The 26,845-nt window shown below is 37.7% G+C and overlaps 1 protein-coding gene across 3 annotated transcripts in view; it reads right to left on the reverse strand.

Moving 5' to 3' along the window:
* The window catches only part of HACE1 (HECT domain and ankyrin repeat containing E3 ubiquitin protein ligase 1), a 50,139-nt gene extending 25,857 nt beyond the window's left edge, over positions 1–24,282 (reverse strand). Inside the window, exons 1-11 of one of the 3 annotated variants that reach the window (XM_052696732.1) lie at positions 24,089–24,282; positions 20,611–20,665; positions 19,027–19,116; positions 17,080–17,184; positions 15,973–16,048; positions 15,570–15,701; positions 14,367–14,449; positions 11,073–11,169; positions 7,997–8,098; positions 6,046–6,152; positions 2,138–2,288 (exon numbers count right to left, since the gene is read on the reverse strand). In XM_052696732.1, coding sequence (XP_052552692.1) covers positions 2,138–2,288; positions 6,046–6,152; positions 7,997–8,098; positions 11,073–11,169; positions 14,367–14,449; positions 15,570–15,701; positions 15,973–16,048; positions 17,080–17,184; positions 19,027–19,116; positions 20,611–20,665; positions 24,089–24,164 — 1,074 coding nt within the window. In that variant the 5' untranslated portion in view covers positions 24,165–24,282. Of the gene's footprint in view, positions 1–2,041; positions 2,289–6,045; positions 6,153–7,996; positions 8,099–11,072; positions 11,170–14,366; positions 14,450–15,569; positions 15,702–15,972; positions 16,049–17,079; positions 17,185–18,958; positions 19,117–20,610; positions 20,666–24,088 lie in introns of those variants that run through there. The other 2 variants (XM_052696722.1, XM_052696742.1) reach the window with 2 other exon arrangements.
* Positions 24,283–26,845: the final 2,563 nt, after the last annotated feature.

A 26,845-nucleotide genomic window follows, 5' to 3' on the forward strand; every position in this document is an offset into this window, starting at 1 on the left:
GAAAAGTCTAATTCAACTGCAACTAAGATTAAAATTGCACTGCCAGACCAGCGTACTCCATTCCTAAACCAGAACAAACTCTCATCAATTATTTTTTACTCTAAAATTTTTTTTTACTCTAAAACATTTTTTACTCTAAAATTTAATATCATGGAGAAAGAAAACACTGGCTCTAAGGAAGGGCTGCCCAAGTTTTAAAACTTCTAAAATAAATTAAAAAGTAACAATAATAAATTTTAAATCCTCATGAATGTTTTGCTTTGTTAGTTCATTCAACAATAGTATATATTCTTCTCTTTCATTAAAACAACATTAAATTATTTTATATATATATATATATATTTTTTTTTTTTTTTTTTTTTTTTTACAGAAGTCAGAATTACTGGTATTTTCTGGGACAGCTGTGCCAGTTGTGTAGTATTTGTCTACTGCACAAGACTAATCTACAAGCCAAATGGAGAAACAATTCCTCCAGCACATAAATTGGTATGGCCACACAGGTAAGTAACTTTGCTGAAATACAGCTTCCTTCACAAATTGTGGTATTTTAATTTTATTTTTATTTTTTTTAATAATGAGTTTTGAAATGATCTCCAGTTGAAGAGAAAGTTCTTTCTATTATAGTTTATAAGCCAGAACAAAATGTAAAGTTAAGCTACTCCCAAGAAAAAAAAGAAGAAAGGTAACAGTATCAGTCCAACCTTCTCACAAGTATTTCTGTATAACTGTGTTTAGCATCATCTGCTTGTTGTTTGATCTGGTACATTTAAACAAGCTTTCAATGAAAGCATTAAAAAATGGTGTCTTTAATAAAATTATTCTTGTGATTTGGGTAATGCTTTGATTTTTTGAAATGGAATGAACACATGGTTAAATTCACAAAGTGCCAATTTAGTTCAACATGTTTTAACGAATAACCCTAAAGGACCAATATTACACTGCATACAGTATGATGCATTACATTTTGCACAAGTACTTTTCACTGAAGCTCTAGTCTTATATTAATGATACAAATGAATGTATACAAATGAGTTATTAAAACTATTTTCTTATTTAAAAAGTGCCGTTTGTTTTTCAAATATCCTAATGTTAATCTTCGTTCTGAGGAAAGAAAACAATCAAAAATTAAGCTAAATAACTAAACATAGCTGTAATTAGTACCATCTTTCATGAACTTATTAACACAGCTCTTTAAAATTCACTAGAAGTAATCTAAAAAACATATCAGATCACAAAAGAAAAAGCAGTAATTTCAAAATACCCCACTTTTAGAACACCTGATAGAAATGTGAAGGTTAAGGAATATTCTCATCATTTAATCATTGGCTTCTAAATCTGGTGATATGAACTGTGCCATCAAGAGGATGGAAGGAGAAATTAGAAAAGAAAAAAAAAAAGACTATCTTTTAGCTGTTATTCTTTAGGTGCTCTGAATAGGTCATCAGTTATACTTCCAATGCAGTGGCATGCAGGAAACTGAGACTGCTATACAGAAAGTAAAGATACAATCTTTGACAGGATTCCTCACAAACAAGTATTCAAAAAAAAAAAACCTTCAGAAATTAAACATCTAAATGGCCAGACCCTAAAGCACATTTCTGAAAGCACCTATAAATCAAGAACCTTTCCAGGGAAATAGTAAGCTGTACATTATAAAGCATATAATAATAAAATTCAAGAATAACTTGGGTAAAAAAAAAAATCATGATCAGAGTGAAAACAATACACAAATTAGAAATTAAGAACTCCTAATTTTGAAGCAACATTAATACAATCTCTTTTACAGTGCTTAATATTACCACATTTTGAGATCACTACATTCTTAAATGTTTTATAATAAAACCAAGTTCACCAAGACCAGTTAAGAACTAAATATTTAACATCTAATAAATAAAACATCAAAATCAAACAAGAAATAAACATAAATAATAAAGTGAAATGTGCATTAGTGTTTAAATGAATTCAGTGAAAAAAAACAATTAAACAAAAGGAAAGAGTCAGGATTAACTTAAGAAGGGATAGGGACATCAACCAAACTTACTTCCTGTTCATGAGATGTCTGATTAATGAATGCATGCTTTGTGAAATTCATCTCTTTAACGTCTATCTTCCTAACAACATCATATACTTTTCTGACCTTGAACACCTGACTTCTTGGAGTTTTATTTCCATTGTAGCCCATGTCATTTCCATTACTGGGAGAGGATGGGCCAATGCGAAAGACATGGCAAAATATTCTCACGATCCTCAAGAGACTCTTCATTTGAGCTTCATAATTACTTGACAAGCTGAGGGAAAAAATGGAATATTTAAGTTTCTTTTCCTAGATGAAACAAAGTAGTATATTAAGGAGTAAGCAATCTAATGTTAAGGTCTGACACACACTGAAAAAAAAAGTCCTTGTCTTATATTTGAACTTTTATTTCCTGCACAGGTCCCAGGTAAGAAATCCAGCTTACTACAGTAAAGATCTCAGTGTATGAAACAAATTGGGTTAACCAGTTGAAAACATTTTTCATTCCAAAAGAGAATCACATATAATGGTAAAATTGTAACAATTAATCAGATTTACCATCACAGGTCAACCATAACCTAAGTCCTGTCCTAAATGTGAATTAATTATCTTAATCAGCAAAGGGGTCAGGATGATAAATGTCACTGTTTTTTAAAGGGAAAACAAGTGACCTAGAAAATACAACACAAGAGCTTTGGGTTTTCACTTATTTATTTAATATATATAAGTTTTATGCCTTATTAACTGGCCAACACTGAAATTAATAACTCCTTCACCACAAACAGTGTGAATTACAGACACTCATGAGTTTGTGCACAAGTGGAATACTCTTACTCAAACTTTTAACTTTTGTTTAAAATTCCAAGAGGTAAGAATTTGTTAATCCTGAACACACACACACACACACACAAAACTGCAAGAAATTAAAGTTTCTTCTACTGAAGTCTACACAGTTCGGAGAGCAGCACTTTGGAAAAGGATTTAGTGGTGCTAGTGGATGAAAAGCTTGACATGAGCCAGCAATGTGTGCTTGCAGCCTAGAAAGCCAGCTGTAGCCTGGGTTTCATCAAAAGAGGGGTAGTCAGCAGGACAAGGGAGGCGATTGTCCCCTCAACGTGACCTTGTGAGACCCACCTGAAGTACTGCATCCAGGCCTGGCCCCAACATCAGCTGGACATGGACTTGTTGCCCTACTCTGGACTCACTCCAACAAAGATGCTCAGAGGGCCAAAGCCCCTCTCATAAGAAGAAGGGTGATGTTCAGCCTGGAGAAGAGAAGGCTCCTCATTACAGCCTTCCAGTACTTAAAAAGGACCTACTGGGAAGACAGGGAGGGACTCTTTATTGGGGAGTGTACCAACTGGGCAAGGGGTAATACTTTAAACTAAAAGAGGGGAGATTTAAGTTAAATACTTGGGAGAGGGCAGTGAGGCATTGGAACATGGTGCCCAGAGAAGTTGTGGATGTTCCACCCCCGTAAGTGTTCAGAGCCAGGTTGGATGGACCACGGGCAACATGATTCAGTGGGAAATGTCCCTGCCTACAACAGGGGGTTGGAACTAGATACTTTTAAAGGTCCTTTCCAACCTAAACCATTCTATGATACACATGCATATTTATAAGGAGGTATATATTCAGTTTTATCCTTGAAGTACTTGTTTTCTGACTATAAGATCAATATGCACCAGAACCCTGACACCCTTAGAGGATGCATATATTTGATGCAATTACTAATCTGCTAATTCACAGCTGGTTCAATCTACCTAAACTTAAGCAACTAATTATACTTCTGAATAAAGCTCTTTCCTCAGTGCTCTGCAGGGAAACTTTTTAAAGCAACTCGAACTTTAAAAATGAAAAAAATCCCACTGAAACATGCACAACAGAATTAGACATATAATGTAGCACTCAAGTTTAAATGGTATTAAGAATTTCTAACATTAGTTATACATAATATTGTTGGAACAGTACTGAGGACAACTATAGCATCACAGTACCTCCACCATGACTTTGCTTCCCCCTATTGTATGGGTTTTAAAAAAAAAAAAAATCAAAAATAGGAAGACACTGTTTACAGCGTGACATTTTAATGACTACCAGTTAGGCGTTAATAGGAAAAAAAAAATACACCCACACACCTACTTAAGGAAACTACTACACAACTAGTACAGAAAGCACAACTTTCCTGCTGTGATTCTGATTTAAACTTTCAATAAATCAATTATCTTTCAATAAAGATAAGAAAGGAATACAACGGTAAATATGGCAAGAATGAGAAAGTTTAATTTTCAACTTGGTAACATAAATTTCCTGACTAATTTGGCCTTATTTGGACCATTACCAAAGGTTTTGGTCACAGCTGAAAAATCAGTATTTAGAAAATATTTACTTACAGACCAAAAGAATTGCTGAATACAATAGGCTAATTCAAGAAGTAGGGCAAAAATAAACATGTAAATTCAGGTTTATCATCAGCAATGGTGTTTTCTTGGTGAAAATTTCATTTTAAATCTCTCTGTCTTTAGAAAGAGGACTCACTGAAGCAGAAAAATCTTTAAGTGCTTTTGATAGTTTACTAGCATATTTGTAAACATTTTGCTAAGCTCAATCAACATCAGCAAGACCAAATCATTCCAGTTATTTCTTGGAAAGAGGAAATGGGCAATGGAGGGAAAGCTATTTTAACAAGATCACTGTGGGTGTTTAAAGGCAGAAGTCCATATCCACGGTCACTCCAGGCTACCTGCTAGAAGCATTACAAAAATTTACTTCACATTATTCCAGACTAAACAATGAACAAATCCAACAGCAATGGTCTGCAGGTTACTGCCCAGGAAACTAATACTCCAATGTTACTGGCTCAGACACACAAGTTTAAATAGATGGATTGCATTTTCCATACAGTTTGATAGAAGAAAGAGAGAGAAGAGAGAGGCCCTAGCTCAGAAGGCTACCTGCACCAAGTAGTACCTCCAGCTTCATTATGTTAATGCTAAGAGCAACTGAGAAATGCTTAGTTGAAGCACAAATTGAATCCAGTTTTTGAAATTTATATCTTGTAATAAAAAAATAATTCCATATCACTTGTGACGATATACCAAAAAAAAAGTGGGTCAGTAAGAGCCTGCAGGACATCCTCAGTACAGGCATATCCAGAAATGCCAGCCCATGCAGCAGAATGCTTCTAATTTGTCTTCAGCCTGAGCTAGACAATTCACATTCAGCAACTACAGAAGCACATAGCAGCTCATGTTCTGTGACGTGTACAAGCTGTTCCTACAGTCTGTTTCTACAGCCATACTGAGAAAATGTTGCTCAATATAATGGAGCAATAACAGTAATAAATCAAATAGAAATGCAAAATTGTCAGTTTAATTTACATTAAACACATTTGAAGTTCCAACACATTACAGATGAGGTGTTTTGCACAAACTGCCTTTAACAGATGCCACAAAAATTAGTAAAGCATACTGGGAAAACACACTTGCCTATTTTACATGCTTCTTCAAATAACTGCTACTTGCACTGCTGAGATACCACACTGTTGAAGCTAGTTTTGCTTTGGTGCAGTACAGGTGCTTTCATACATATATTAGTAACCATGGAAGACAACCAGAGCCAGCAGGCATGATTCAAGTGCCTGAAAAAAAACCAAAATTCTTCTCAGGCATCCCAGGAAAGCATGCAGAAAGTAAAGTTGTGAGGAAAAAAGAAGAGTGGCTGGAAAGTAGTAATGATGGCTGACTAAAAAGTTTCCCTTTCTAAAACTGACATAGCTGTGTCAAACTTATTTTTTTTAAAAAATTTCACCTCTCTGCAGCTCAACCTTCCTGGTCCTAACAGCTATACATTTTTCTAATTGAATCCTTGTGAAGACAGTGATCTAAGTTGGTCCTGTTATACAGAATTAGATATGAGATCCATTTACTCCAGCATGTGCCCAACATCAGATGGTTTAGATTATCAAGTCTATTAAGTGGCAAGAACTACCTGGCAGCTTATCAACCAATTTATAATCCTCTCACACTTACCTAAGTAGTTTGTGACCATTAGTTGTAGCAACTTCAGCAAGACTTGTCAGGATTTTAAGATACTGGCTTTCACTCTGCTGAGACAAATGTTCCAGAACTTGTCGCAACTGGGTTCATTAAAACAAAAGAGATTGCATAGAGTATCAGACCAAAGTTTAATTTAGAATACTATTACACCGTCTAACTCTAATTCCTAGAAACATTAACATACATGCCTCTGTTGTTGAACAATTAATCTAACCTTAGTTAACATTCTATTACCTCCTCTGTTGTACACCTCTCTATCCTAGGCATTTTCTCACAGAGGAATTAACTCTCCAGTGACTCTCCATTCATCATGCATTCCTACAATCTTCACATTTACTTCACTTCTGTCACTCTCACTTTCAGAAAGCTCAGTAATCCTTCTCACACAACTGCAGGAAGGCAAAAAGAAAAGGAACCTCACAAAGGCAATCTAGCCCAACACTCTGATCCCATGATAAGAGCTACTTGTTGCATCTGTGATCCAAAATAATTTGTTTAATTTGCCTGGTTTGTTTTTAAACTTACATGTCTGGAGGCAGCTTCATCAAGTTCTTTTCTAATACTGCACTAACCCTAACTATGTGAAAGCTTTTCTCAGTGCTAAGTTGAATCACTAGCTACAAATATCTAAGTCAAAATATTTCTTACTGTAAAAAAATTATTCAGCAGCCCTCTACAAATTTAAGACAGTCAGCAAGCCTCTTCCTATCCCAAACTTCTTTATGCTACATAACTGTAACTCTTTCAATCTTTTTATAGCAGTCATTTCTTGTGTTTATTATTTTCTTTAAATTCTTAGGAGTCTTCATCTTTCTCTGAACACAGTTTCCAAAGCTGGATGCAATATTTCAGCAAAAGACAACTTGTGCAGCAAGACTGCTTTCTTTGTGCATCTTAAAGGAAACAGAAGTTCCTTCCTTCTTCCTCACTCTCACAAACTGAAAAACATGATGCCAATGTGTCAGCACAACTTGTAGCCTACAACAAACATCAGATCCTTTCCTACAGAGCTGCTCCACAGGCAGCAGCTTCCCATAATCTATTTCAGCACTGAGTGTTCCTACGTAAGCACAGGAGCACAGTACTTATCCCTAGTGAAATCCATTCTTTCACCCTGCAGCTTATCAATATTTTTTCCAATTTGTGAAGAATGTTTAAAACATGAGTCTTGACTTCTAACTCTTCACGTCATCACTTTCAGATAACATGAACTGGTCATTATCCAAGTCCCTGGGCAGAATAGTTTGAACTTGGTTGGAGAAAACCATACCTAAGGTTTTTTTTTTGTTTTTTGTTTTTTGTTTTTTTACAAGAAATATAACTATACAATGAATCAATCTAATATATTTTACATGGACTTCCATTCAGATCTGACTTCACACACATTACCACAATTGCTCAGATGAAACAGCCATTTTCCTTGCTTATCATCTTCACTTCTGCAATACATGATAGTGTGCTTTGTCATTTACCTTTCTGTGTAGTCATTTTTGTTCCATGGTTTTAATCCTTTAACATTCTCTTTTATTTGAAGTCATCTACTCCATCTCCCCATGTTTCTAAAATGCACCCTGAGAATTCTCATCTCTGTATCATTCTACTTTATAAAACTCTACACTGTTTCAGAAATTTGAGCACTGTTTCTATAGAGACTTAGACATCGATGTCCTCAACCTTGTAGTGGAAGTATGGGATTACAGAAAATAACAAAAACTTCTGAAATCTAGTAAACCAAGTTCAGTGAAGTGGCAGCCGATACTTTACTAAAACCATTTTTCTTTTTAGTCTTAAAATCTGCAAGATTGTTTGCAGTTACTTTCAAGTAAACAAAATATTAGAACAAAATTATCTAAGTTGGGAGAGAAGAAAAATAACCCATACTAACACTCCCCTGCTAGATCTACAAAACATAATACCATATTACCATGTTTTCCCGTAGATCTTCATTCTGAGTCATTTGAATTATTGTCTGGAAAAGTCGAGGATGGTACTGTATTAAGACTTCACAAGTCTCTCCATATCCACCCTAAAAAGCAATAGTTCAAAACAATTTTTAATTAAAAGTAGTATTCAAATTGGGCCTTACCCTAATATAGACATTGAAAGAAACACCGACTACAGAAATCCAGTCCTAAAATAAACTCAAAGTCAATAAAGCATCAGCATTAGACATCACTAAATGTTTGGGAGAAGACAGAATCAAGTTATTTCAGTATATTAGATCAAACTTTTTTTTTTTTTTTTTTTTTAAAGTGTGGATAAGTTCTCCTACCTGGAAAATCAAAGTTAGCTTACACTTAAACAACTCTTTCCCAGTAATTCACCAAAGATTAAATACAGTGCAATATTTAGCTTCCCTGCTGACCGATGATACCAATTCACCTAACACCACCCAGAATTCAATCCTTTGAAACAAATCTTTCCCCACGTTTCATAAGGTACAGATCTGATTTGCTAAATTAAAAAAATAGGATAAACACACAAAGATTATTTAACTTCAAAATGAATACACATGTATGATTCCACATGTGCCCCAGATCAAAAGTGTTAACCAGCTTAACATTTTTCTCAGCTTTGTTACTGGGAAAGAACAGAACTTGAATTTGTGGTTTGTTTCTATCAAATCTTATTCAACACAGCTGCAACTTTAAAAGGACACCTAGTAGCTGAATAGATATCACAAACTGGAAAGATGTACTTTATTAAAAGCTGTAACTCCAGAGGATCCTTCTCTGTACACGACTGTTTAGAATGCACTTCAGTGATAGGAGATTCATTTAACAGATTGACTAATTGCTTCTACTGCCAAGAACTTAAGTATTAAAATCAAAACCATTCTTAATCCTCAAGAATTAATGAACATCATCTCTTTAAAAGCAAGGTTATACCACACTAGCAAGAAATATAAATATTCATAATCTCAGCCCTCCTGAAGCACAAACCTACTTTGAAAATCTAATCCATAATCAAAGAATAAAACTATTAATGGAAAAGGAAAGAATATATTTTGTTTTCTCCTTTTTTACTCAGCAGCTTGTCTTGTCTAGAGGATCTCAAATGCAGTATTATCATCCCTACAAAATAGCAAACACCAGGTGTCACTACTCACAACTTAAGAAGAAAAAAAAACAATTCTGAAGCAGTGTTCATCCCTCTACTTCCTTAAGGATTGTAAATCTGAAAACTAAAGCAGAAATTTGAAACTCTAACAAAAAAAAAGAAATAAGAATAGTATTATTAAGTATATACTGCTACACTTTCTTACAGGTTTGTGGATGTAAGAAGCCTCAAAATCAAGTAGACTGTGGTTTTACAGTAAGTCATTCTGCCATAACGATGAAAATACCTACTTCCGAGCTTCACAGAAAAGACAGCAGTAAGACAGTGAACTATTACTCCTGAGCAGTTTTCAGGCACATTCAATATACTTCATTTATTTTTGATGTCTTGCATTGCTTTTAAAGCTTCAGGTTACAGAAGGCATGAGCAAGTGATCTCCTCCAAAACAACCCTTACTATTTTCTAGAGACCCCATTAGAAAAAGATCGCTTTAAAATGAAATACAATTGGATCTACTTCCTGCTCATCAGATATCTTTGTCTACAACACACTTTTTGAGGATTTGCTGACTTCCCACTTCTTTACTTCCAACTTAAGCCTTCCCAATGGTAATATGAATCAGAGATCCTACAGTTGACTCACACAGCACACTCAAATAAGAGATTTTACAGAACAGTTCAATGCCAAAATTCCTTAAGCCTTGAAAACAGACACAAATGTCTGAAGTACCACCATCAACATGCAATTAATTTCCTTACACATGACAGCATAACCAAGACTCTGAATTAATCCAAAGTCTTTAACAAAGATACATTATTTTTATTTTTCTAAGGGAAGGCTAAAAAAAAAAAAAGTTTTTTTTTTTAAGAAAAATCTCACAAAACAGTAGAGCAGAACTGAAGACTGATTAGAATTTCTCCTGTCCAAAAAGAAATGCTATAAATAGCCTAACTTGATTAAGACTTTTCACAGATCACCTATGAAATAAGTTTTGCAGGATTAGTTATTCCAAAAATATCCCACAGGTGCTGAAGACAACAGTCATTACCATGTGGACACAGCTACTTCAACTGCAGGTCTTCAGCACATGAGGACTCTTCAGAATAATTTGAGATTGATTTTCATCTTCTGTAGTACAGCATAAAATTCTGATCTTAAAACTTGATCCCACCAAAATAATTACATTCACAACGGTAATAATGGTGTCTCCCCTAAGTTCAATAAATTTTATTTTCCAGTTGATAGTTTTCCAGTCTTCTGATTATAGGCAAAGGGTTCAAAATCTTCCTTCCCTTCATTTATTTACACAGTATCCTCAGCTTGATCCTACAGAAAATTATGTAAGTATTCACAGATCAAGCAAAGACACACCAGCAAGCAGAATAAATAATACGTTACCAAACACAAATTGTACAGCAGTTGAGAATACATGAGACTTAAAAGCTTTGTTCTTTCTTCATCATCCAGATATTGCATTTGGAAAGCCTTTGAGAGTCAGCATAACTTCTGAGTGCCTTGACCTCTTATTTGTTAAGAGCTGAGCACACAAAAACCTGAGCAGTCTATTACCATTAGACAAAGATTCCAAACTTTCTAGTCAAAAGGATTTCTGCAAATTCTTATGGTTCTTGTGAGCTCCTACCTTGCAAAGATGGTAATGAGATCCCCATTACAAACATTTGCATAGGGTACAAACTGGAAATTTGCAAACAAAACCTTCAGCTTCATTGAATATACATACATATATATACATATATATATACACACACACACACACACACACACACACACACATATATGTTGCAATTCTGTTTTGCTGAAGAACTACCATTCTTCTTTGGCCTAGAATTTAAAAAGACTGAGCAACACTGAGCAATTAATATTGTTAGCAAGTGACAGTTCTTAGGGGAAAAAAAAAAAAAAGGTATTGGCAACAATACCTGTACGCAGAGATCCAGTGGAGTAATGCCATTTTTGTCTGGTAAATACTTGGCTCCTCTCATCAAAAGAATCTGTGCAGTGTCTCTCTGACCATGGCTATCCAAAAGAAGAAAGAGTTACACAGCAGTTACGCTTTATTATGAGTTGAGTTTTATTATACCTAACAAACACAGTCAACAACAAATTAGGAGGGAACTAATACTACGTAATAAGAAACTAAGAAGAAACATGAGACAGAAGATAACACTCACATGCCCCACCACTACCCTTCCAAATCACTATAGAAGTCCATAGAAAAATTAGATATGGCCCATTTACACATCCAGATTCATCCTCATCATTCAGAAATGAACCATCCTTGTCTAGCCCAGTAAGTATTTATGAGCTGCATTTCCTGCACCCTGGACAACTTCACAGAGAAAGTCTTTTTGCTAAATTAGTTCTTCACTCACAATAGACTTAGGGAAAAAAAAAAAAAACAAAAGTTATTGAACTAATATATTATCTAGTTGCACCAAAACTTTTTTCCCTGAAAAAAAATGAAAAATTGAGTACCAGTGATTACAGGGTGATTTAATTAAAAACACTGGAAGCCCAATTAACAGCTGCCTTCAAGAATATTTAGTGCATATACTGACAAAAATGTTATACAGAAGTATTTAATGACCATAACAAAAGATGTAGTAACTAAAGCTACATATACAGGTTGTCCAATGAAGTTTCAGGTCACAAACTAGCCATCTCAATAATATCCAGCTGAGTTCGCCTCCTCCATGTCTTTGCAGACCAGGAAACCAACAGGTTAAACTAATGTACCAGACTTGGACCTAACATAAACACACAGTCAGCTACCAGATCTCATGTAGGAGCTAAGACTAACTGCCTTATGAAGGACCTCTTCACTGTAAGTCTCTGCGCCTTTAAAAACAGGGATATCCAAGTCAGACTTTGAGCAGTCATACCCTTTCTCCAGCCATTACTAGACACTGCTACTGCATTTTGTTCACCCTGTCTGTCCTCAGTTAACTTTCTCCCTGGCTGTCAGCACCATCAGTTGGCACTTCTGACAATGAGACATGCTTGCTTCCACAATGCGTTCTGTCCAGCCTACCCTTCCAGTTGCTCCAATTGTTTGTTTCTAAAAGACTATCACAATGGATTCACAATGCATTCCCTTCCCATGGAAAAACTACAAGCTGAGACAAAATCGGTTACATTTTTTAAAGTGAGTGCCAATAGCTAGCAGATATTTATTCTTTACTTCCTTATTCTCTGCTTACTTATCAATTGCCCAGGGACTAACTCCAAAGCTCCAGAAACTAAGACTCCCACAGTGTAACTCTTAGCGGGCCACCACTTCTCCTTTTGTTTTTATTAATCATAAGTGAACTATTTATCCTACAGTCATAGGCTAAGGATTACAGAATTTCAAACAAAATAACAACAAAAATGGTCCAAGAAGAAGTCATTTATCACACAATTCTGAAATAGAGCTGAACAGCATACACTATAACACTGTAGCACACATTAACAAATAGTCAAAACTGCTGTATAAAACTTGAACTTCTACAAAGTTATTAACATAGCTATCATTAGCATAATTCAAAGCCTTTGACACTGTCTCCCACAGCATTCTCCTGCAGAAGCTGGCAGCCAGAGGCTTGGATGGATACACTCTTGGCTGGGTAAGGAGCTGGCTGGAGGGCCGGGCACAGAGAGTGGTGGTAAATGGAGTCAAATCCAGCTGGCGACCGGTTGTGAGTGGTGTTCCCCAGGGGTCGGTGCTGGGGCCTGTCCTCTTCAATATCTTTATTGATGACCTCGATGAGGGCATCGAGTGCACCCTCAGTAAATTCGCAGATGACACCAAATTGGCTGGAAGTGTGGATCTGCCTGGGGGTAGCGAGGCCCTACAGAGGGATCTGGACAGGCTGGAGAGCTGGGCTGAAGCCAATGGGATGAGTTTCAACAAGGCCAAATGCCGGGTCCTGCACTTCGGCCACAACAACCCCAGGCGACGCTACAGGCTTGGGGCGGTGTGGCTGGAGGACTGCGTAGAGGAAATGGACCTGGGGGTATTGATTGATGCTCGGCTGAACGTGAGCCGACAGTGTGCCCAGGTGGCTAAGAAGGCCAATGGCATCCTGGCTTGCATCAGAAACAGTGTTGCAAGCAGGAGCAGAGAGGTGATTGTTCCCCTGTATTCAGCACTGGTGAGGCCGCACCTCGAGTACTGTGTCCAGTTTTGGGCCCCTCACTGCAAGAAAGATATTGAGGCCCTGGAACGTGTTCAAAGGAGGGCAACAAAGCTGGTGAGGGGTCTGGAACACAGGCCATATGAGGAGAGGCTGAAGGAGCTGGGAATGTTCAGCCTGGAGAAGAGGAGGCTCAGGGGAGACCTCATTGCTCTCTATAACTTCCTGAAGGGAGGCTGTAGTGAGCTGGGGGTCGGCCTCTTCTCTCGTGTCATTAGTGATAGGACCAGGGGGAATGGCTTCAAGTTACGGCAGGGGAGATTCAGGCTGGACATGAGGAAGTATTACTTTTCAGAAAGGGTGGTCAGGCACTGGAACGGACTGCCCAGGGAGGTGGTGGAGTCACCAAGCCTGGGGGTGTTCAAGGAAAGGCTGGATGTTGTGTTGAGGGACATGGTTTAGTGGGAGCTACTGGGAATAGGTGAACGGTTGGACTGGATGATCTTTTAGGTCTTTTCCAAACTTGGTGATTCTATGATTCTTTGATTCTAATTACTCCTACGCCTCAACATGTGAGGTATTCTCACATTAGGAAAAAAAATTAACTTCAATGGTATCTCGAAAATGGCACAAAAGTGATCTGCCTGGCAGACTGCATTTACAAATGTCCTGGAAAAGTTATCAGTGCTTAGCTATTCGCAAGAGCCAGAAGCACACAATACTGACCCAGTGCAAAAAGCTACTGGAATTATAAGAATAAAATACACAGGTTTTAAATAGTCACAGGAAAGAGAAAAATATTCATCAAAATAAACTATGTTGATGGATGTCTTCATAAGTCATTGATTCTCACTGTAACATGCACAGCTATTTGTTTAATATGTCTGTTACAAACAGGTATAAAAGTCTGAAGAACTAGGGCAAACATTTAGATAAGGCACCAAACTACATTCAAACATGAGGAAAGATTAAATGTAAGTCAGCTTTTATGTTTCCTAATTTTTGTGCCTTCCCATCACTGTTACTGATTAGAGAAAAAAAAAAAAAAAAAAAAAAACACAACTTTTAGCATGATATTTAAACCACAGGAATATATACCTGCAAGCAAAATAGAGTGGAGTTGCCCCTGACACATTGGGCCTATTTATATCTGCACCACTGTCCAGCAAACACTGTACTGTCTGTAACAGAAAAAACATACCAACATTAGAAAGACAGCAGCAGAGAAGTCTACTGGCTTAGAACTAGTTAGCATCATACATATCTAATTACACTGAAGGATTTAATTTCCAGTAATGAATCTCAAAAACAAAATTTCTGAATACTAGATAGAGAACCATGCTTGTCAGAAGTCATAGATCTTCCTGATTTAATAACAACACTTCTTACTGAACTTCAGACCCCTGGAATTACAAACAGATGTTTTTGGGTTTGTTTTAATACAGAAGCAAACCTCAATTTGAGGACTGCTTATCACAAGGCTAAGTTTTAAGCACACACAAAAGTAAATATGTATATATGTAGGCATAATTTAAAATGTTAAGATACTGAGTTGATATTCAAACAACTTTTACTGTATTCTGTTCACGTGAGTAAACAAATCCATAGATACTAGTTCTGCAAAATTTCATCTCCAAAGTCAAGATCTGACAATGACAACAGGAAGGAGCTGCATAGGAAGATAATTTTTCAAACCATAAGTAGTCTTGAAGACAATCTGTATAACTCAAGATCACTCCTCTACTACTACTGTGATGCACTTCAAGCACAAACAGCATCTAGACTTGTACTCTAAGAGTATAATGCAAGACCATGCCTAAAATTACATTCATGTAGGTCAACATATGAAGAGTCCAAAAATGCTTACTCCTAATTTTAAACATATATCTGATTCAACTTCATGCACGTTTTATTCAGGGTAAATTAAGACCATTTCAGATGTCAAAAGTTTTTAATAGCCATTAGCTGATAAAATTATGAATTGTTACAAAGTAACAAGAAAGAACACCTTCCTTGTTGTAAAATCACATCAAAACCTGCTATCAACAAGGCAACAATAATACAGAACATAAGTGAGTATATAGAGGAAGTCACTTGAAATCTCAAAAACAGGAACACCAGATATCTCTATGAGAAGAGCATGGAGTCAATATTAAGACAAACCAGAGCTTGTCACATTTCACCATCATTTCATGCACGACTGGCCTGAAGCTTAAAAAAAAAAAAAAAACCATGCAATAACACTTAAGCATTATGCAATTCTTCATGCCTGCAATAACTTACTGAAGTTTAAAAACTTACTGTCTTGTGCCCATTTTGACAAGCTACATGAAGGGCTGTCTGTCCCATTGCATCTTCAACATCTACGTTACTGACATGCTGCACAAGATCATGAAGCAATTCTGTCCGCCCATTGACAGCCAACCAATGAATCTAAGTACAAAACAATGATATATTTCCTTAAACAACTATGTGAATATTTGATAAGTAAAATTTTAAATCTAACTGCATGATTGACAACATTTTCACAGAAGATATCTGTGAATATCACATACTTCAGTATTTCAGTTACATCTTTGATTCTTAAGAGCACTGGACACAGTGGTTTAATCTAGTTACAAGTTAGATGGCAGAAGCATAAGAAATCAGGATCTTCAAAGTCTGCATTTATTTTAAGTTCACCATGAGAATTAACAGCACTTACTGCAGTCAAACCTTCGTTATTACAAATGTTGACATCTGCACTGTATTCCAGCAGCTTGCTCATGCATTTTTTCTGGCTATAAACAAGACAATACATTAAAATTAAGCAGGGCAAAGTCATCTTCTTAAGCTCCACTCACCCTAGTTAACAATTTAAAAAATAATAGCATAAAGTATTAATTCACAAAGAGTATGGTACTGAGCACCTGAAAGAGAGAAATCATCATTAATAGCACTAGAGATTCACATAGTGTGACACGGCAATAAGGGACAAAAAGCAACTGTGTAGCTGAATGTTTTTGTTGGAAAGCTACAAATAACTATCACTCTAACAGCTTCCATTCAGCACGAATTACATTCTCGAGACAAGATGCTGGAGCTAACGGAAATCCATAAAGCCAGTCATCGTCTGTACACTTCAGTGAACATATTTATAGTAAATCACTTTAAATCATTATTTAATAAGATGCTCATTGAAACACCGAATGCATTTTTTGCAAGTACAAAAAAAAAAGCCTTAGTCAAAGCAGGAGTGTTTTTCCTCCTCATGTTTTGCTGGTCTTTTACTGCTCTCTAATACTCTAAGTGCTTTAGCCACAACAGTTTATTCTCATTTCTTTTTATTTAGTACTTCTTGCACCTTTTCTCACGTTTCTCTTTCTTAAAAAAAGCTATTACCATAATCAGCTGTGTGTCTTCATGTGATACAGTTTGAGAAATAAGACAATAAAAGATTAAGAAATATTTTAAAAGATTGGTAAGTTTGAGAAGTTTTACTGAAAAAGAATGGCATGTGCTACCTAAAGCAAACTTTCAGAAATGTCAGTAACAACTGAAGAGAGAAAGCCAACATTACCATCAGAGTTAGAACAGCTTTATCTTTAGCACTGCAAAGCTTTACCTTCAAAATAACAACTACATAACTGGGAGACAAAGACTATTCAGGCTAAAGTTATTTTTCCACAAGGAAGGAGAAAACAATCTTCCAAAGGCCAACATAAGACCTGACATTTTCTCAAAAAGCAACTAGAAGGCATGCTCCAACATCATGACAGCTAAAGTGCATTACGTGCAACACCTCTTAAAGTTTTTATAACATTTTTCTTACCCATTCCTTGCTGCTAAATGGAGAGGTGTGCATCCTGAGATGTCCTGATAGTTTGGGTTTGCTCCTTTTTTTAATAATAGAACAAGGCATTCAACTGATCCACAGCTAAGAAGAAAAGGGAAAAACTGTAACAAGGATATTTACAAACCAAATTCACACTGACATAAAGACAACAGCAGTACTACGTGCAGATTGCAATTAACATAAACTTTTAAAACTAAATAGGTTCTACATCTTTATATTTCAAGTCACATACAGCTAAAAGGAAGAACACTTAAATATGATGAGAAATGACTGATCATAGCTTGTGCTAATAAATAGATGCCAAGCTTGCATACGATTTTAGTGACTTTAAAACCCAACAGTAAATCTTTTAAGACAGCCAATGGTTTAAAGCATAAACCATCTATAATGTGCTTTTCCCTTTCAGTGCTTTGTTTATTATTTCCTCTCACCTCATCTTTCATCTATTCGCAGGACTGAATTTTCCCTAATTCCAATATGATTCTTTCTTCGTACTTAAGAGTCTGGAAGTTATATTTAGAAGTTCTAACATCACAAAAAATCTAAAATGTCAGGAAAATGCTAGAACTCATGCAAATGCTTCTTTGCTATTTGGTTTCAGTCTGGAAGTCCTCTCTACTTTTCATAATAGGGCAGCTTGTTAGAGTAATTGATGTCACCAAGAAGCTTTGTAATAAATGCTTATTCTGCTTCTGAACTCTCCAGAAAGCACTGATTTGAAGGGGAAAAAAAAAAACAAAAAAAACACAGTATTTTTGTATTCATCCTGACTAGTTTACCTTTTATTACCAGTGTTCTCAATGACAAAACTACTATACAACAACCCAAAGAAACTGAAGCTTAGCTGTTCAATAAGTAAGTTGTAAAAATGGCATCTTGATGACCTCTTAACAATCCAACAAATAGCCAAGTTAAAACAGAATCCACAAACTCTGTAACATAATTGCTTGTGTGCTGCAATAAAAAAATCTAGCATTTCAAAGAAGCTTCTAAGACAAATGCAAAAATTTGCTTGCATTTTTTAAGTACTTCCTTAGGCAAACTTCATACAAGAAGCATATAATCCAGACATACAATGCTCATGTAACACATCACTTAAGCCATCCACTCAGAAAGCTGAAACTTCTACCTTTGTTGTGTCCGAACATCTGCTGCTTATGTGTAGTTATCTATATGCATCTGGTATTCATGTGCAGTATTACTACTTTTTTTTTTTTCCATCTGGTTTAAATGTAAGAACTTCCAAGATACTTAAGAAGGGACCCCATTCTTTTATTAATTTAAAGCTTAGTTTCCTAAAAGGCTGTTCCAAAAACTATGTGGTTCATTTCGGTAAGGAAATGAATCTGATTGTTCTTGGGCAATGCAGATTTATCTCACAGAAAAGCAACATAAATAAAAAATCTAGGTCATAAATCTGAAATTTGCATGCAAGTGTTTTATCCAGGACAGACATTTATTGTTTAAAAACATATCAGAAGTGAATGACCCCTTCCATTATGATCATGAAGAAGCTCAAATAGCTGCTTCCCAATGAGCACCCAAATGATTCTCACTGTTTCAAAAAAAGCAAGCAGCACCTACACACAACAGGCAGATACTTCTCTGAATCTAGAGGCAAGGGTAGCCCACTTATTAAGGAAATACATAATGGCTAATTTTCTCCCCAGAAAGGAGAAAAAGTATCCACCAAGATACTAGAATTCACCAGAACTTGGAAAACTATTTGACACCACATATAACACCTGTCACTCAATAGAGAGACAGGCACATTGATTTACAAAAAAAAAGCAAACAAAATACAGAGGAAGTATGAAAACAAATGTAACTGATACTACAGAGTTTTCCAGCTTACATTGATGCCTTAGATTTGTGGTATTATTTTCATTGTTAACTTCTGGACCGGACTCAAATAAGTCTTACTTTGCTGCAATATGAAGCAAACTTCTCTTCACACGTCCAAACGCATAATTCACATCAAACTTTGAATTTGACAGCAGCTCTGAGACAGACCTTCAAACAGAAATACCAGATGTTAATAAAAAATAGCTGACAATATCCAAGTATATACCATAACTAATACAAAAGTACTCTATTTCTTACTTGATCACAACTTTTTTCCCCACAACCAACTTCTGAACAAGAGTTCCAACAATATTCAAGCATCTGTATATTAACACCTACTTCCATTCTTTCATTCCGACTTATACATATGCAGTGGAAATGCTAAGTCATGTCCTGAATCAGTGATTGAGCACCTGGTAGGAAGACAGGGCCAACCCAGGACAGCTCAGGTGCATATGAGTGACCAGAAGGAGTGGAGCCAGGATCCACCCCTTCCCAGACCTCATTTAAGGGTTGGCAATGAGGGGAGGGTATCTTGCTTGAGGTCCCTGCCTACCTGAGGGCATTCTGAAGGTAAGCAGCTCTTTTCCTTTGTTTCTGCATACGCAGCTGCTGCACTTGGGCTTATCATCACTTGCTGCAGCCTGGGACTCTGCTACCTCACTGTCATTGCTGTGTTTTCCATCACATTATAGCATTACAACATGAAAAGGAACTGCGACAGCGGGCCACTGATGTGCATTACTTGGCATTAGACCAGATGGCCAAATGACATCTTTACAGACAAAAAACAAGTATATCACTAGCTTATGTTTGAGAAAACTACACACTCTTATTTTCCTCAACTAGAATAGTCTATGCTGAGATATCTACCAGCTTTCCTAAATATAAACAAAGATCAGAAAGAAGACTATTACAGGAGACCGCTATGTAGGAAGACATACTACAATAGTAAGACAAACTTAAATACAACCCTTTGAGTTCTAATGAACTGATTAAGATACGATATCTCAAAGTAGGTCAGACTACAAGTGAACTGGTCGTTTCAACCTCCAGTAACGAGCTGATCATGTAATGTAAAACCTTTGCACACAGTATCAACAAGATATTACATGTAACATGTTTATACTGATTAGATAAGCAATTTCTATTTTCAGCAGGAGCTACTACCTGCATGCCTACAGAACTTAGTGGAAGGCAGCACTGCTTTGTTGGCACTGTACAGCTCACAAGTCCCAAACACAAACATACTGAGGGCAACTGAGTAAGAGGAAACAGCTGCTTATCTGAGGAATCACAGAAGTGTCAGTCTCATTGTCCAGTACTCATTCTGTGTTTTTCTGGAGACATCTACATAAGACTAACAGCTTTTATGTCATAAAAAATACACACTTAAAGCTACAACCCGGTTACAAAACTATGTTTTCCTTACTCTAGAGCAAATTCTTCTCTGTGCACCAAGGGAATGATGCAGTTCCAGTTTAAAGTACAAAATGAATCAGATCTCTCAGCCAGTCACAGTCAACTACTAACTTCAGCTATTGAAGAAACCTCAATTCAGCACTAGAACTATTGAGAACACACTAGCATCTGTAGTCACGGCAAACATGCTGTTTTTTTATGACCTTAAAATAAAAATAGGAAATGTAAATAATCTCTCACCTGTGCTGGTCAGCCATCACCATTGGCATTAGTGTATAAACAGCAGTTTCATTATCTGTAAAGAAATTATATGACTCCATTATCAAAATGTAATATTTTACCTAAAATAAGTTCATCTAGCAGGAATTATTCACCTTTTAAAGTGCCCACTGTTCAAGAGATCACTCTTATTACATAGATTATGGGTACCTAGAGTTACATCATAAAGAAAGATCTACCATAATCACAAAGAGGTAAAACTTCAACATGGCTTTTTTCTCTCTTTCTATCAATTTATTTTAACACTGCTACATCAAAGCATTTAAGAACTGTGCATTGAGCAAAAAATTTAAAAATATATCTTAAAAAGACATTTATTTCCCATATTGCAAGGTGACTTCTATAATCCTCACAGCTATGAGTTCGTGAAAGTGAAAGCTACACTACAATCATTTATTTTAAACCCGACTTGAAAACTTGAATACAGTATATTTTATTTGTAATGTTTCATATTTCATATCTGACTGCACTGAAAAAAAAAGGCTGCAACACAAAGATGCAGATCAACGATCGACTGAAAACAGCCTGATATGCAATGATATTCTCTGTCAGTATTACCACTTCACATATTAGAACTATGTGTGTTTAGATGTGCCTGCCTGATCACTTACTGACTTTCTGGAATGAAGTATTATTTTAAGAAGAAAAAATTAATTTGACAAAACTTAAAAATGACTTTAATGTACTAAAACAGCCCTGAGGGAAGAGCTGTTGAAAAATGTATGTGATTATCTCACAAATACATCGACAAAAAGAAAATAATACAGAAAACCTCTTGCTTGAGCTCTGTTCAGAACGTCTCTTAGAAGGAAAATACAAGTCTGCTTAAAAATAACAGCAACAACAGAACATGAGAGGATCAAATAAACCTAAGCAGTAGTTAAATATGAATGTAGCCAGGCCACAAAGGGTGTTTATGACATAGTTATTCACCTGAGTCCTTTCCTATTCCATTAAGGAGATGTATACTGTGCGACACAAAGATTTTACCCGAATTTTTCTGTACAGAGCTAATTAACTAAGGAGCTTTTCTTCTTATTTTTTGTAAATATTATCCCTATTCATAAACAAGCTCCTATTGACTCAAAGTAAAAATACATAATACAAGGGAGAAAAGAGTTATATGCATCATTATCTAACTTCTATTGAGCATTAAGGGCCTAAAAGTTGCAGCTCCAAGCCACAAGGCCTGGCTTTCAGGCACTGAGCCTTTAGAGTAGAATCCAGATATTTGTGTTGAGCTCTTACATGCCCAGAAAATGCCTACTGAATAGTGATTTAAAACAAACAAACAAACACACACAAATATTTTTGTGTTGGTAAGGCCAGTTCACTGTACTCACTGGCACTGGACTTAAGAAGTAATGCTTGCTTAAAAAACAAACACACTTAAAATTCATCATCCAGAATCTTGATCTGACAAGATACACATTTTATTTCCTGACAGGCTTGAATTTAACAGAGATCACCACCTTAAAGAAGCGTGAGCAGCACCTATATAGTACCCCAATGGCTACAGCCCACGTAGAGAATCATAGAATTGCTCAGGTTGAAAAAGACCCTCAAGATCATTGAGTCCAACCACAACCTAACCATACTACCCTAACTCCAACAACCCTCCGCTAAATCGTGTCCCTGAGCACCACAACCAAATGTTTTTTAAACACATTCAGGGATGGTGACTCAACCACCTCCCTAGAGAGCCTATTCCAGTGCTTCACAACCCCTTCTGTAAAAAAGAGTTTCCTGATATCCAACCTAAACTTACCCTGGCACAACTTGAGGCCATTTCCCTCGTCCTATCACCAGTGACAGGAGACCAGCCCTGCTCTCGCTGTAAGCATCTTTCAGATACTGGAAGACAGCAATAAGTTCTCCCCTCAGCCTTTTCTTCCCCAGACTAAACAGCAACAGTTCCTTCAGTCGCTTTATCTTCAGAGAAAGACAAACGTGTAGATTCAATTTCATCAGCACCAGGAAGTTCAAACACGCCATTTCATAGATTCAATGAATCATTAAGGTTGGAAAAGACACCTAAGATCATCTTGTCCAACCATCAACTTATAAGTCCTTGCCCACTAAACCATGTCCCTAAGTGCCACATCCACATGTTCCTGAACATCTCTAGACCCTCTGCTGCAGTACTCTTGTGACGGTGCATTGTCCCCACCCCTTCATTCCTTCCTGTGAATACTGTAACTCCCAGGCAAGCAAGGACGGAGAGCAGAGTTGAACTCCACACCTTTACAATTAAAGCTATTCGTGGCACTTGGGAAGCCATCGAACCACATGTCATACCAGACTGGGAGTGGCATATTCTAAGCTGATCCTGTCAGTACACGTTTGGAGTGAAACACTAAATCCCAAACTGCTTACACAAGAGCTGCTCCTCAAGAAAAGTCTGAGCAGGCCAATGAATGGCCAGATCCAGGGATAAGACATTAGATGTACCAGTGCAAGACGGTCATTGAACAGAGGTTATCTTGGAACATAATTCACATTGTATCCAGTGACAGAACCAGAGGTAACAGCCTCAAGTTGCATCAGTGGAGATTCAAGTTGGATGTTAGGGAAAACTGAATGAATGGTGAGGCAGTGAAACAGGCTGCCCAGGGAGGTGGTGGAATCACCATCCCTGGAGGTGTTCAAGAAATGTTTAAACATTGCACTGAGAAACATGGTTTAGTGAGAAATATGGGTGATTGGTAGATGGTTGGATTGGATGATCTTGGAGATCTTTGCCAACCTTGGTGATTCCATGATATTGTCATCATGATTTGTTGAAGTGTAACTTCATTATTCCCGTAAGTTTGATCTTGTGTTGGCAATATCAAATCAATTCTCACTGCAACTATTCAAGAGCTTGCTGAGAAGTAGGAAAGTCCCTCTGAAGCAGCTGTCCACTGTGACATTATCAATAACCGCACCGCAGCACTGAAGCCTTTTGTGGGGACAAGGAGCCGGGAGCAGCAGAAAGCCCCATAGAAGTCCCAACAGAAAAAGTAGACGGAAAAGAGAGCTATTCCTTCCCCACAACGCAGGAAACGAGAGCTGGCAGCCACGCAGTCAGGCTCAGCTGTAAAAACAACTCCCCGAAGGAAGCGCGGTGACAGCGCATGACTGACGGCAGTAGAGCTCTCGGGTTTCCCGCAGCTGCTCCGCGGGCAGCGCTCCCGGCAGCGGGACGCCGGCACACGCAGAGGGAGGTCACAGGCGTGGGAGCCGCCACTGCCCGACAGGCAGACGGGCACTGCTGGACGCCGGGGAAAGGAAGAGGGTGAAGAAAAAACAAGTGCCCGGAGCAGGGAGGGGAGCCGGCTCCCGTTCCCCGAGTCACCTCCCAGGGCGGAACCCGCTTAGCCGGGCGGTGGGAGCCGACACAATCCTCTTTAACCCCGCTCTCCGATTCCCGAGACCGCGGCCGCCCCTCGGCTCCTACCGTCCGGCAGCTCCACGGTGCGGGCGCGGCGCAGGGACCTGGTGAGGCGGTTGAGCTGCTCCATGGCTCTCTCCATCCTCAGGACAGCCCGCCCGACAGCCGCTGGCAGCCCTCGCACCGCACCCTTCAACCCATGGCGGTGGTACCGGCGCCGAAGCCGCCCGGGCCGCCGTCGGCACCCGGCGCTGTGCGCATGCTCGGCGGCGGGGTTGGTAGTGCGCATGCGCGGGGCGGCGGCCGGAAGTGAAGTAGGCGTGGAGATGGAATCGCGGTGCGGTGGTGCGCTGTGGTTGGGGTCACGTCGGTCCTGTTTGCGGGTGGCTGTACGTCCACGTGGAAACAGCTGGCAGCATGAATGTCACGAACACAGAATCACACAGAATGGCCAGGGTTGGAAGGGACCTCACGGATCATGAATCTCCAACTCTCCTGCCACATGCAGGGCCACCAACCTCCCCATTTAGTACTAGACCAGGCTGCCCAGGGCCCCATCCAATCTGCCCTTGAACACCTCCAGGGACGGGGCATCCACAACCTCTCTGGGCAGCCTGTTCCAGCACCTCCACACTCTCTCTGTAATGAACTTCCCCTAAAATCCAACCTAAATCTTCCCTCCCTAAAGTCACAAATATTTTCCTTGTACTGCAACCATTTCCCCTTGTCCTGCAGGTGATGTTTGTTCATTCGTTGTTAGTACTTTATTCCTGGCAGGAAATTACCTGTTGCCAAATGGCAAAAAGTAACAAATGCTGTGTATTTTGTCCTTTGTAATACTTCAGGTGCTATTTAATGTTATCTTGACAAGCAAAGAAAGTCTGGGTTGCATGAAAATACAGTGAACTAACATGCATCTTGTAAAAAAGGTGGGAAAAATCATAACCCATGCATTGTTAATGACAACCAAATGCAAGTGAGTGAGAATCCACGTGGATTCAGCATCTGATCCACATACAGCAACTATGAAACGTATGACATTTCAGTGAGATAGTGGAGCAAAATTAATGTGTTACATGTTCCAGGAGCTCCAGCTTAGAAGCATGTCTTGGAGAAAAAAACCTCAGTTGATTGAAAGAGGTTCAGAAGAGGTAGTAATCAAAGACATGGATTGGCTTCCATAGTGATAACTGAGGCAGAATTCTGCTGTCTGGGTAAAATAAAATAAAATAAAATAAAAAAATAGAGAATATACAACAGAAGATGAAAAATGATGACCAAGCATGGATCCCTGAGGTCCCTTCCAAGCCATTCCATGATTCTGTGATAAAGGAAATGAGGATCTATTGTTCACTCTCTCTTCTCTACCATTGGACAAAGAGACATTCATTGAGTGAAGCTTGTTAATTGAAAAAGGAAACAAAAATAGGGAGTACAGTTGCAGTTCTTGCCAAACAGAGTGAGGGCTGCTGGAAATTGATGTAGTGACTCCTCAGAAGTTCACGAACAATGAAAGAAAACTGAATATGTAAAAGCCATACCTGCTCAGGAAGGCCCTAACAGTCCCAAAAAAGTTTGAAGCCTAGATTTAGCTTTTATGTTAAAGTATTGCCTAATAGCCATACTACTAGTAGAAAATGTTTAAGGAGGCATACAATTAGATATTTTGTAAAGGGAGCATATAATAGAATCATGGAATATGCCAATCCAGAACAGACCCACAATGATCATCAAGTCTAATTCTCCGCACAGGACCACACAAAATTCAAGCCACATATCTGTGAAAACTGTCCAAATTCTTCTTGAACTCTGGCAACTTAGGGCCATGAGTTCTGCCCTTGGGAGCCTGTGTCAAGGCCTGACCATCCATTGATTTTTCTTAGGGATAAAGAGGTGACTGGACAACTACACTGGAGTCCCTTCCTAAAGTTCCGTGGAAAATATTAGATATTTATTACTAGTAATGTATTCAGCCAAGCTTACTTTCTGGGCTTTAATCTTTCTCTTAAACAAAAGGTTCCTTAGTTGAAGATTCAGAGACTGAGGAATGTTAATAGTAGTAACAACGAGATTACTTACTGAAGACTTTGACTATTGCTTGCTCCTTGGAATACCATATTCTGTTGCTAGCATGCATGCATACAAATCTCTTTTCATCACTGATTCTTGCATTCTTGATGGATAATATATGGTTTTCTGATGTACTCAACCTGTCTTTGTAGTCTGGAATATTGTCATAATGTACTTTTTTGTTGATGAAGGCAATAAATACTCAATATCCATTACTGTCTCACAGCAAAATCAATGCATTTTGAACAAGAATCCCGAAATCATGTTACAAAAATAATCAATTTAAATAATACAAAACAAAAATCCAAGCGAAAATCCAAAGTTGTCAAGGAGGAATGAAATTATCTAATGAGTTTTAATATTGGAGCTAAGAATAATGGAATGCTGTCAAAATGTAAAAAAAATAAGAATTTAAAAAAAAAAAAACCTCAATTTTCTGCAGACAAGACTTCTGAATTTAACATTTCTTAATGATGAATGAAAAAGTCTGTACTTTCTCAGATCAGCCTTAGTTTACAGATAGCAGATAAAAACAGGGTAGTTGTTTAACCTCTGAAGAAAGCCTTCAACAAGAGGGAAAAAAAAAAAAAAAAAGACAGAAAGATCCAGACATAGGAAAATGGATTGCTAACCTGCCAACATATCTAAAAAAAAAAAAAAAAAAAAAAAGAAGTAACACATAATGATACCATTAAATATATATATCTAGCTACCCAGATGACAGCTTGATCTCCTCTGGTAGGTAGTAGCAGC

Source organism: Tympanuchus pallidicinctus, unplaced genomic scaffold, assembly GCF_026119805.1.
Source record: "Tympanuchus pallidicinctus isolate F22 unplaced genomic scaffold, pur_lepc_1.0 scaffold1, whole genome shotgun sequence".
Lineage (NCBI taxonomy): Eukaryota > Metazoa > Chordata > Aves > Galliformes > Phasianidae > Tympanuchus > Tympanuchus pallidicinctus.